This window comes from Staurois parvus, unplaced genomic scaffold (assembly GCF_062004578.1).
Source record: "Staurois parvus isolate SC_StPar_1 unplaced genomic scaffold, SC_StPar_1.0 ptg000191l, whole genome shotgun sequence".
Classification (NCBI taxonomy): Eukaryota; Metazoa; Chordata; class Amphibia; order Anura; family Ranidae; genus Staurois; species Staurois parvus.
Window position 1 is genome coordinate 7,405,571 of NW_028317987.1, and position 13,087 is coordinate 7,418,657.

The window sequence follows — 13,087 nt, forward strand, 5'->3', positions numbered from 1 at the left end:
CTCCCTCTGTACCCCAGTCACACATGTGCACGCCTCGGTTATCTAGTCACTGTGGGCATGCTTTTTTATCCCTGACACACCCTCATACTGATGGCCTGGTGGGGCTTCCCCAGTCCTCTAAGGGGCACTCTCCATTTGAGTTACTCTATGGGAATCATCCTCGGGAGCTCCTAGACATAGCCAAGGAAACCTGGGAGGGGGAACAGGCACCCCACAAAGGTGTCATTGAGTATATCTCTCATATGCAGGACAGGATTACAGCGATCACGTCTATTGTAGAAGAACACGAAGTTCACATCCAGGAAGCCCAACAAAGAATATACAATGGGGTTTTCTCATCTGGTGACCGGGTCCTGGTGTTGGTTCCCACTGTTGAAAGCAAGTTCCTGGCTAAGTAAAAGGCTCCTTTGAAGTGGTTAAAAGAGTTGGGGAATTACAAAGTATATGAATCGGATAATAGAAATCCTGAGCAGATATACCATGTACCCCTGGATATACCATGTTATGCCCCTGGAAGGAAAGGGTGGCACTGACTGTGGGGTCTGCCCCTGTAACTCCTGGGAGTACTGAGTCCCCTCTAGTCCCTGAAGTCACAATTCCAGACAGACTGTCTCATTCCCAAAAGCAGAGAGCTAGAGAGTTCCTGATAAGGAACAGAGACACATTTTCAGAGTTACCTGGTATGACTTCAGTGGTTTAGGATGATATTACTGAACCTGGGGACCGTGACAAACTCAAATCATACCGATTCCTGAAGCCAGGAGAAAGGACATCAATGACAAAGTCAAGAGGATGCTGGAGCTAGACATCATTGAGGGGTCTAATAGTGACTGGTCTAGTCCTATCATTTTAGTCCCAAAACCAGACGGTACTTTGAGGTTCTGTAATGACTTCAGAAAGATTAATTCAGTGACAGCCTATCTGGATGACATAGTGATACATAGCACTGAATGGGAATCTCACTTGCCCCTTGTCCAGGTGGTCTTGGATTCTCTCTTCAAGGAAGGTTTTATGGCAAAACTTGGGCAGTGGCCATTTTTTGTTCTGTTGAATTGTTGGGGAGGAGACACACTGGACACCTTGGCTGCCATTGTGCTATACGCTGGGTGTCCGGTGCGCTCCTGTACCTTTAACCACTTCCAGACCGGACACTTTTACCCCCTTCCTGTCCAGGGCAATTTTCAGCTTTCAGCGCTATCACACTTTGAATGACAATTGCGCAGTCATGCAACACTGTACCCAAATTAATTTTTTACCATTTTTTTGAGACAGATAAAGCTTTATTTTGGTGGTATTTATTCACCGCTGGGATTTTTATTTTTTTTGCTATGTAATGAAAAAGTCCAAATATTTTGAACAAAAGTGTTTTTTTTATAAAATTTTGCAAATAAATAATATTTCATCATACATCTTTGCCAAAATGTATTCCGTTATCTTTTTAGCAAAAACACAAAAAAAAAAAAGTTTATAACCAAAAATTATAATTTTTAAACATTTTTTTTACATTTTTATTTAATTTTTTTATATTATTATTTTTTATTTTTTTTTACATACTGTCACCCTAGCAGTACAGTGTCACCATAGTGACACTGTACTACTTGTGGGGGGTGATGAAGATTTTTTTTTTAACTGATTGCTTTTATACCCATATAGGATGTAAAAGCACTCATTGAGAAATACTGAGTGAGCTGTGATTGGTCACAGCTTGTCACATGGTACAAGGCTGTTGTGAATAGCCCTGTACCATGTGACCTCTGTGATCATTCACAGATTTCACACATAGTAAGCAATGATGTCAGAAGTGACATCTTGCTTACTACTTTGCATGTGATCACTGATTGGCCAATCAGTGATCACATGATCGGGACCTCGTACAGAGGTCCCGTCCGACGATCGGTGTTTCACTGTGTCCGGAGGACACAGCGGGCACCGGATCGCGGTGCTGCGCGCTCCCTGGGAGCGCGCACAAGCAGGGTGCGGGGAGGCCGTTCATAAACGGCCACCCGACCCTGTACTGCCACCGTCCGGCCGTTTATATACAACGGCCGGTCGGGAAGTGGTTAAAGAGGGGTGGGCTCCCTCAGGTCCCCCTGCCCTTGGTCTATACATTAAACCCGTTTTTAACGCATACTGTTAGACGGGGTACTTTGGTTTGTTTGCAGGCTGGCTGGTAAGTTGAGCCGGGAACTTTTCTCTTTTGTTGTGTGACATGCGTTGCCCGTTCAAGTGCTCCTTGCTGTGAAGGCCAGTTATAGACTGGGGCAGTGGCCATTTCTTGTCCTATCAGGGTGAGCAAGCCTAGTGCTTGTCAGTCTCCAAAGATGCAGTTTTACAGCTTCCACCAACCTTCCATCTCTCCAGACATGACTTGTCTGTTCCCAGGTATGAGAGCTCTGACTGCATGTTTCTGGTGAGTATAAATTACACCCGGGGAGAAGTGTGAGAAACCTGAGCTGGACCAAAGATCAGAGATCCCTATAGGTGTATGAGGAGGAGCCTGGGAGATGTGTGAACCCAGAAGAGGATTTTCCCAGCTCCCTCTGAGACACTCTGCTACATATCCCCCTTGTTTCATCCCCAGGGTTGGCACAGCTGTCGCCCAACAGGAGTGAACCCGGGACCGGGCATCTACATTTCCCATCTTAGCCCCTGGTCTGTGTTTTACCATGAAGGGATAATCTTGAGGAGCCAAAAACCATCAGTTCACCCGTCTATTTGTCTCCTTCTTTTGGGCCATCCATTGAGGGGATCATGGTCAGCTATCAGGTCAAACTCACCCTAACAAATAGTATCTTAGAGCATCCAAGGCCCACTTTATGACTGAACATTTCCTGTCAATTACTGCATATTTCTTTCCATGTTCATTACGTTTGTTTTCTGCTCAGGTACACTACAGGGTGGTCTTCCCCATTATGCACCTGTGACAACATTGCCCCAATACCAACATCAGATGCATCTGTTTGAACCACATAAATCCTTGGAAAAATCAGGGATGTACAGTACTGGGTGTGCACAAGGGGGCCCTCTTCAGGACTTGGGAAGACTCTTCTGCCAATGGGTACCATCTTACCATTACCAAGTCTTTCCCTTTTGTAAGGTCAGCCAGTAGAGATGTTAGAGTTGCACAATTTTGGATAGACCTTCTGTAGTACCAAGGAAGGTTCTGCTTTTTGTTTGCAGGACATGGCCATTCTTAGATGGCTTCTATTTTGTTTTATGACTCCTTGTCCAATAGTGTTGCCCAATTACTTGGTTTTTGCCGTTACTTTGTGGAACATTGTACAGCACCTGTAAATAGCACCAATAAACACTGCACTGTGTGACACCACATCACTGAACTGGTATCTGTCCCTGAAAGTGTGCCCATCCCAGGGAGCTTTGTACCCGCTACCCATCCCCAGCCCACGATTCAGAAACATTGAACTGCAATTTCCACTGCTCTCACCAGTCTTCCAGCAACACCAAATCCTGTTCCATGTTACAGGTACCTCCAAGTTCTATATGTAGTCTGGGGGTCCCTGTGGAAGTCCATGTGTGGACATTTCTACCTATGATAAATGACAGGCTAAACCCACCTGGAGACTTTCTCCACACCTGGAGTGTGCTGAGTTCTTGGAGAACGTCTACACAGTGTTTCCAGATTGGCTTTATCACCCCAACGAGCTCGCTCCAGTTCATGGATGTCATCATTATGTTTGGAGGATCTCACCAGTCAGGAGCCTTTCCTGTCATCCTACATGTTCCCTTCTGAGGATTGTTCTATCCTTCCAAACAAATGTATGAAATCATGGATGAGTCCTCCTTCTATGTGATCTAGAAGATCTTCAATCACAATGTCTTTATGGATGAAGTGGATGGCCCAGTTTATATATTATTTATTGCTTTACAGCTTTATTCCCTCCAGGATTCATTCTTTATTTATAGAACCATTCAAGGAAGTGTTCTTACTGTGAGAGATCTCCACCACCATTCCTCTGTGACCATTACATCCTTGTCATTTATTTATTTCAGGTAGTTATATAGTGCTGTCAATTTACGCAGCACTTTACATATATATTGTACATTCACATCAGTCCCTAACCCTCAAAGGATGTACAATCTAAGGTCCCTAACTCACATTCATACATACACATACTAGGGACAATTTAGACAGGATCCAATTCACCTACCAGCATGTCTTTGGAGGGTGTGAGGAAACCGGAGTACCCGGAGGAAACCCACACAGACACAGAGAGAACATGCAAACTCCAGGCAGGTGGTGCCGTGGTTGGGTTTTGACTCGGCGACCATAGTACTGCCAGGCAGAAGTGCTAACTACCTTCAAAACAACTGCACTGTCTTTTTCCAGAGCAGCCTGGATTTTTCTTATGGTTACCTGTGGGTTTCCCTTTGTATCCTGAACAATTATTCTGGCAGTTGTGGCTGCAATCTTTCTTGGTCTACCTGACCTTGGCTTGGTATCAAAAGGTCCCTGAATTTTCTACTTCTTAGTGGAAGTGATGACTGGCATATTCATGGCTTTGGACATCTTTTTATGTCCTTTTCCATCTTTATAAAGTTCCATTACCTTGTTACGCAGGACTTTTGATAGTTCTTTTCTGCTCCCCATGGCTCAGTATCTAGCCTAGTCAGTGCTTCCACGGAAGATCTAACAAACTCATTGACTATTTATACACTGACACTAATTGCAATTTACAAAGCCACAGATGTGGGACATTAACCTCTAATTGGAATTTTAACCCGTGTGTGTGTCACCTTGTGTGACTGTACCGAGGCCAAACATTCCAGGGGGCGGAGACTTCTGATCTGGGGGGCGGAGACTTTTGATCTGGGCCATTTCTGTTGTCATTATGATTTCTAAAAGAGCCAAACAACTATTGGATAATAAATGGCTTCATGTGATCATCATCCTTCAATAAAAGAGCAGATCAGTCGTATTTCAATATCAATGCCAAAATGTCACAATATCTGCCAGGGGATGCAAACTTTTGAGCACAACTGTATGTGTATATATATATATATATATTTAATGACATTTATTGCTTACTTATACGTACACAGCTGTATCTTTTTATCAAATTTTTTTATCTGCATTTGTGTTTTGACATGGTGGAGGACCCTGGGGAGGCTGCACTATGAATACCCCCCCAGGTGATCCAGGATATGGAGAATTGTCATTGTTCACCTGGTGACGTCTGCTGGGGCTCATCCTGGGACTAAGGAAAATGGGTCTCCGAGTGTGTCCTCCTGAGATGTCTGTGGTGGAGGTGAGGGCTGCTGCAGTGGTGGGCTGCTGTGCGTTGTGGCTTTGTGCAGCGGTGCCATCTTGGCTGGAGGAGTTCACTGCAGAAGAGGGGACTGGCGGTCTGACCGAGGCTGCTGTGTGGGCTTCTTTTTCACCATTAGCACCGACTGTACATCTTGTGTTCCCCCAGCTAGTGCTGCTGTTTCCAGGACCCCTCCTCTGCCCCACTTGCTTCATTTATCTCGGATGGTGGAGGACATGCAGAGTGCGGTCAGCACATAACCTGTCCCTGCCCAGCGCATGCGCACTGCGGGTTCAAAGACATGTTCTAGCAAAAATACTGATTGTTACATGGAAACAAAGTGTCAGAAATGGCTTGGGGGGGTCGATGTGATATTCCTGTGCCGGCTGTCCCATGTCCTGGTATGAAGACATCTCCTGTTATTTATTTATATATTATAGGTACTTATATAGCACCCTCAATTTACACAGCACTTTATATATATATTGTACATTCACATCAGTCCCTAACCCTCAAGGGGCGTACAATCTAAAGTTCTCTCTGTATTGCTTCCTTTGTATGAGATCCCCGGTGATCCTGCCAGTCCCTCTGCTTCCCTGTCACTATCGTGGTCAGTTCTCCATCCATGCTGAAAACAAAGCCTGCTCTCCTTCAATGATAAGACTTGCCCTGACACCCCCCCACTCAGCCATTCACTAGGAAGACCAGTAAACAGAAGACAATTGTGCTGTTGTTTCTCCTCCCCATATACAGCTGAGAACAGAGGGAATGTGATCACTTATAAAAAGGGGAACAATGTATTTCTAATGTTTTCTATCTATACACAAACGCTTTGCCTTTCCTTTTTATGTTTACCTGAACTGGTTGTATTACAAGGTGAAGACTTACATACAGATCACCTTCTATCCTTCCATGTCTACTGTAGTCAGAAGTGTATTAGTATGAATCCATGCCTGAAGGAGAGTAAGGGGTCTGCTGATAGAAATTAATTGGACGAATGTGACACAAATTCATCGAGTCCTTACAGATTCTGGCCGTAATGTAACACATTGATTTCCTATGACCGTCAGCTCCATCTAGTGACCATAATGAGGTATTATTCATGAAATACCTCAATCAGTAAAAGTATCTCAATACTGCATTATGGCCACTAGATGGAGCCAAGAATATCAGAGCATGAAATAAAATACGGCCAATGTTCATCCTAGCTGGGCGAACGCTGGTCACATTCGTTCAACTCATTCTTTTATTTTTAAATAGATCTCCAAGTGTTTGTGAAATCTCCCACCACAGAATGTTCTCAGCCAATGACAGGTCAGGACATTTTTATTCTCCTCATGATATGTATGGCCAACCCGGTCCCACACTTCATCCATGTCTTTGGGGGCCTCTCATCTCCTTATGGACTGTTCCTTCCATGATGAAGATCAGCCATGGAGTATATCTGAGGTGTATATCAGGGTGTGCTTCTTCCCCACATGAGAGCTGGGATGTCCAGCAACATTCATCTAGAACAGTGGTTCTCAACCTTTCTAATGCCGCGACCCCTTAATACAGTTCCTCATGTTGTGGTGACCCCCAACCATAAAATTATTTTCGTTGCTACTTCATAACTGTAATTTTGCAGTGGGAGGAATAGTGCCACGTCATTGGTGTCAGTGGAAGGAGTAGTGCCCCATCACTGATGTCAGTGGGAGGAGTAGTGCCCCATCATTGGTGTCAGTGGGAGGAATAGTGCACCATCATTGGTGTCAGTGGGAGGAATAGTGCCCCATCATTGGTGTCAGTGGGATGAATAGTGCCCCATCGTTGGTATCAGTGGGAGGAATAGTGCCTCATCACTGGTGACAGTGGGAGGAATAGTGCCCCATCATTGGTGTCAGTGGGAGGAATAGTGCCCCATCGTTGGAGTCAGTGGGAGGAATAGTGCCCCATCATTGGTGTCAGTGGGAGGAATAGTGCCTATCATTGGTGTCAGTGGGAGGAATAGTGCACCATCATTGGTATCAGTGGGAGGAATAGTGCCCCATCGTTGGTGTCAGTGGGATGAATAGTGCCCCATCGTTGGTGTCAGTGGGAGGAATAGTGCCCCATCGTTGGTGTCAGTGGGAGGAATAGTGCCCCATCGTTGGTGTCAGTGGGAGGAATAGTGCCCCATCGTTGGTGTCAGTGGGAGGAATAGTGCCCCATCATTGGTGTCAGTGGGGGGAGTAGTGCCCCATCATTGGTGTCAGTGGGAGGAATAGTGCTCCATCACTGGTGTCAGTGGGGGGAGTAGTGCCCCATCACTGGTGTCAGTGGGAGGAGTAGTGCTCCATCACTGGTGTCAGTGGGAGGAATAGTGCCACATCATTGGTGTCAGTGGGAGGAATAGTGCCACATCATTGGTGTCAGTGGGGGGAGTAGTGCCCCATCATTGGTGTCAGTGGGGGGAGTAGTGCCCCATCATTGGTGTCAGTGGGAGGAATAGTGCCCCATCACTGGTGTCAGTGGGGGGAGTAGTGCCCCATCACTGGTGTCAGTGGGAGTAGTGCCCCATCACTGGTGTCAGTGGGAGGAATAGTGCCACATCATTGGTGTCAGTGGGAGGAATAGTGCCCCATCATTGGTGTCAGTGGGAGGAATAGTGCCCCAACATTGATGTCAGTGTGGTGGAGGGGAGAATAGTGCCCCATCATTGGGGTCGGGGGGGGGGGGGAAATAGTGTCCCATCGTTGGTGTCAGTGGGGGGAGGAATAGTGCCCCATCATTGGTGTCAGTGGGAGGAATAGTGCCCCATCATTGATGTCAGTGTGGTGGAGGGGAGAATAGTGCCCCATCGTTGGTGTCAGTGGGGGGAGGAATAGTGCCCCATCGTTGGTGTCAGTGGGGGGAGGAATAGTGCCCCATCGTTGGTGTCAGTGGGGGGAGGAATAGTGCCCCATCGTTGGTGTCAGTGGGGGGAGGAATAGTGCCCCATCGTTGGTGTCAGTGGGGGGAGGAATAGTGCCACATCGTTGGTGTCAGTGGGGGGAGGAATAGTGCCCCATCGTTGGTATTAGTGACACAAATGATGGGGCACTATCCCTTCCACTGACACCAATGATACTTACCTTGCTGACCCCTGCTCCAGCCTGGGCTCGCTCTCTCACTTACCTGTCAGCTGTCTTCCTTCTCTGGCCGCTCTCCTCTTCACTCGCTCCGACAGCTCCCTCGATCTTCTTTGATGTGTCGGCTCCTCCTCTCCAAGCTCCACCTCCTCGCCGGTGATTGGCCGCCTGTGTGCCTCTCCTGAGCTACAGTTCCGGTGGCCAATCAGCGGCGAGGAGGCGGAGCTGCTGAGCGATCCCGGAGGTGTGGCCAGGTGACAGGAGCAGCGTATCATCCCGCCCACACATCGCCTGAGACGGAGGAGCGGTGTCTCGGTTCCTAAGACCATCGGAAATATGTGTTTTCCGATGGTCTTAGGCGACCCCTGGAAAATGGTCGTTCGACCCCCAAAGGGGTCGCGACCCCCAGGTTGAGAACCGCTGATCTAGAAGACATTTCCCGCACTCAAGGCACTAATACACCTCCAGGGTTGTGTGGGACCCCTGATGTACAGGAAGACAGGACTTCAGTGAGGAACAATCACCTCACTCAGGACAGGAAAGTGGCTTCTCCCTGTGTGACATCTCTGATGGATAGAAAGATTGGACTTCTGTGAAAAACATTTCCCGCACTCAGGACAAGGATACGGCTTCTCCCCTGTGTGAGATCTCTGATGTATGTAAAGATTAGACATATGCGAAAAACATTTCCCGCACTCAAGACAGGAATACGGCTTCTCTCCCGTGTGAGATCTCTGATGTTTGTAAAGGTTGTACTTCACTGAAAAACATTTCCCACACTCAGGACAGCAATATGGCTTCTCACCCGTGTGAGATCTCTGATGTATGCAAAGACTGGACTTCCATGAAAAATGTTTCCCACACTCATGACAAGAATATGGCTTCTCCCCAGTGTGAGATCTCTGATGTGAAACAAGCTCTGATTTTTGAAAAAAACTTTTCCCACAATCAGAACAGGAAAATGGCTTCTCCCCTGTGTGCAGTCTTTGATGTGTGCTAAGGTGAACCTTCTGTGAAAATGTTTTCCCGCACTCAGGACAGGAATATGGTTTCTCAGCTGTGTGAAGCCTCTGATGTTTTTTAAGATTAGACTTTTTTGAAAAACATTTCCCGCACTCAATACAGGAATACGGCTTCTCCCCCGTGTGAGATCTTTTATGTTCATCAAGATAGCATTTAAAATGGAAACCCTTCCCGCACTCAGGACAGGAAAAGCTTTTCCCTGTTGGTAGTACGGCCCGGTCCTGCACAGTCTGAGGTTCCTCAGGATACGAGGAATCTGATGGTCCATCTACACTGGGTGGTGCCGGATGGACATTGGAGGGAGCCGGGTTTTCTCCTGGACTATACTGTGTGATGTCCTCATCTTCTACTTTCCAGTCTGGAGACAAAGTGAGACAATCCTCGGAGGTTTTCCTCATCTCCCGGCCATGGACTAAAATACAAAGACAAAGAGGATTACTAGACAGGAGCTGATTGGTTCCCCCAAACAGGACTCCGCCCACATCAGGCAAGATGGGGAACACAGCTCAGGAAAGTGACCAGGGGATTACAGGCTGATATCACCCAGTCCCCGCCCTACTCTGGACCAATCAGTGAGCAGTATGGGTGGAGGAATGGATTTAGTGTTCATGACCCACCTGTGCTGATCTCTGTAGGAGTGTCCTCCTCTATAAATGTCCCCGTTATTCCATCCTCCTCCATAGACTGCTGATCATCCCTCACATACGCCTCTTCTTCTTCTGCTTTCACCTCAAATTCTATATCGATTGGATCTCCACTCTAAATCAAGGAAATGAGAGAAAATATAATCTGTAAAATATAAGGTCACATAAAAACTCCACACATTGTCTCTATGAATCCATGTTCTAGATGCTCCATCCCACCCACCTTGCAATAGTGAGGGATGGTGTGACCTTCCTGTGTGGAATCCCAGGAATACAGAGGACGGGGACATCTCTCTGGTGGGTTCCTGGTATTAGGTGGCTCCATCATATCCTTGTGTCCTTCTGAAAACTCCTCCATCACTCCATACTCCTCATCCTCCTCTTTATACTCTTCTTTAACATCAATATTATCATCCCCGAGGATTCCACTCTGAAAGATATAATAAAACATTCATTGTAACTAGAGATGAGCGAATCGAACCAGGCGAACCGGAATTCGATACGAATTTCAGGAAAAATTCGATTCGCGGCGAATCCGAATATTTGCCTACTTCGGGTGCGCGAATCGGATTTTTCCAGATCAGCCGGCAAAAGTGTCCCTGCAGAGAGCTCCGCTATTTCTGACAGTTCTCTGACAGTTCCTTCACATGTACAGCGGTTGAAACATTGTATCTATTAGTTTCCATTTAGGATACAGATGTTTCAACCGCTGTACATGTGAAGGAGCTGTCAGAGAACTGTCAGAAATAGAGGAACTCTGCAGATACACTTTTTGCCGGTTTGGAATTCTTATTTTCATCCTACTTCTTCTTCTTCATCCTCAGAAGAAGAAGAAGAGGATGAGGATGAAGAAGAAGAAGAAGAAGTAGGATGAAAATAAGAATAAATAGATACAATGTTTCAACCGCTGTATGGAGGGAATGTCACAGAACTGTCAGAAATAGACAGAAACTGTCACAGAACTGTCCTTCTTCTCATCCTTCTCCTTCTTCTCATCCTTCTCCTTCTTCTCATCCTTCTCCTTCTTCTCATCCTTCTTATCATCCTTCTCCTTCTTCTCATCCTTCTCCTTCTTCTCATCCTTCTCCTTCTTCTCATCCTTCTCCTTCTTCTCATCCTTCTTATCATCCTTCTCCTTCTTCTCATCCTTCTCCTTCTTCTCATCCTTCTCCTTCTTCTCATCCTTCTCCTTCTCCTTCTTCTCATCCTTCTCCTTCTTCTCATCCTTCTCCTTCTTCTCATCCTTCTTATCATCCTTCTCCTTCTTCTCATCCTTCTCCTTCTTCTCATCCTTCTCCTTCTCCTTCTTCTCATCCTTCTCCTTCTTCTCATCCTTCTCCTTCTCCTTCTTCTCATCCTTCTCCTTCTTCTCATCCTTCTCCATCTTCTCATCCTTCTCCTTCTCCTCATCCTTCTCCTCATCCTTCTCCTTCTTCTCATCCTTCTCCTTCTTCTCATCCTTCTTCTCATCCTTCTCCTTCTTCTCATCCTTCTCCTTCTTCTCATCCTTCTTCTCATCCTTCTCCTTCTCCTTCTTCTCATCCTTCTCCTTCTTCTCATCCTTCTCCTTCTCCTTCTTCTCATCCTTCTCCTTCTCCTTCTTCTCATCCTTCTCCTTCCTCATCTCCAAGGACATTTAAATTAAAGGTACAGTGTTCTGCACTAATTTAAAGGCTCTCTGAAGCCTAGAAACCCTTTTTATAAGTTAACTTCGTAGCGAATAAATTCGCATCGAATCGAATTTCTTCCTGAAATTCGCCGAATCAGCCGAATCAAATTTTTGAATAATTCGCTCATCTCTAATTGTAACAAACATGCTGTGTATAAATCACAACTACCAATAATTGTCATCATCTACCTGATGATGGTGAGGGATGGTGTGACCTTCCTGTGTGGAATCCCGGGAATACAGAGGACGGGGACATCTCTCTGGGGGATTCCTGTAGCTAGATGACTCCACCATGGTGTCCTGGTACAGATCTTTGTGTTCTTTTAGAAGCTCTGACTCCTCCATCCCCCCATCCTCATCCTCTTTTATCTCTTCTTTAACGTCAACTTTAGGATCTCTCAGGTTTCCACTCTGAATATATAATAAAATGCCATCAATGGTAACAATGCAGATAATGTACAGATCCTAATGATACTATCAGTGATTGTTCCTCATCTACCTGATGATGGTGAGGGATGGTGTGACCTTCCTGTATGGAATCCCGGGAATACAGAGGACGGGGACATCTCTCTGGTGGGTTCCCATGACTGGATCCATCTGTAGGAAACACACACACTGACTGAATCCATTGTTTCTATGTGTTTATCAGATGATGGGGGATCTAGGTGGATCCTCCGTACTGCTCTCTCCTTTACAATAAAGTCTCCTCTTACCCGGTGATGTGAGGGGCGGCTGATTGTCCATCATGACGTCCTTGTAGAGATCCTTGTGTCCTTCTAAATACTCCCACTCCTCCATGGAGAAATAGACAGTGACACCCTGACACCTTATAGGAACCTGACACACACAATGATACAGTCACCATCCAGACACATCCCTTGTCTGTTACTGGAGAATGTCCCAGAATTCCCGGCACCGCTCACCTCTCCTGTCAGCAGCTCCATCATCTTCTTGGTGACTTCTAGAATCTTCTGCATGTTGTGTCTCTCAGGGTTTATGGAGTCACATGGAGGCACTGTGATGGTCATATGATCACCTGACTTCAGAAGAGGAAATCTCTGTATTGAGGAACCAATAGGAATATCATGTTAGACTCCCAGAATCCTCCTCACCTCTCCGGTCAGGTCTGTGTTTTATTAATAGAGATAAGAGTGATGTCATGTGACCTCCCAGAATCCTCCTCACCTCTCCAGTCAGGTCTGTGTTTTATTAATAGAGATAAGAGTGATGTCATGTGACCTCCCAGAATCCTCCTCACCTCTCCAGTCAGGTCTGCGTTTTATTAATAGAGATAAGAGTGATGTCATGTGACCTCCCAGAATCCTCCTCACCTCTCCGGTCAGGTCTGTGTTTTATCAATAGAGATAAGAGTGATGTCATTTGACCTCCCAGAAT

At 46.2% G+C, this 13,087-nt stretch overlaps 1 protein-coding gene across 1 annotated transcript in view; it reads right to left on the reverse strand.

The window, feature by feature from the left end:
• LOC149461948 (uncharacterized) overlaps window positions 1–10,134 on the reverse strand; it is an 80,577-nt gene extending 70,443 nt beyond the window's left edge. Inside the window, exon 1 of the mRNA XM_089677761.1 lies at window positions 8,928–10,134. Within this exon, the coding sequence (XP_089533887.1) occupies window positions 8,928–9,777 (850 nt within the window). The 5' untranslated portion in view covers window positions 9,778–10,134. The remainder of the gene's footprint in view (window positions 1–8,927) is intronic.
• Between the last annotated feature and the right edge of the window lie 2,953 nt (window positions 10,135–13,087).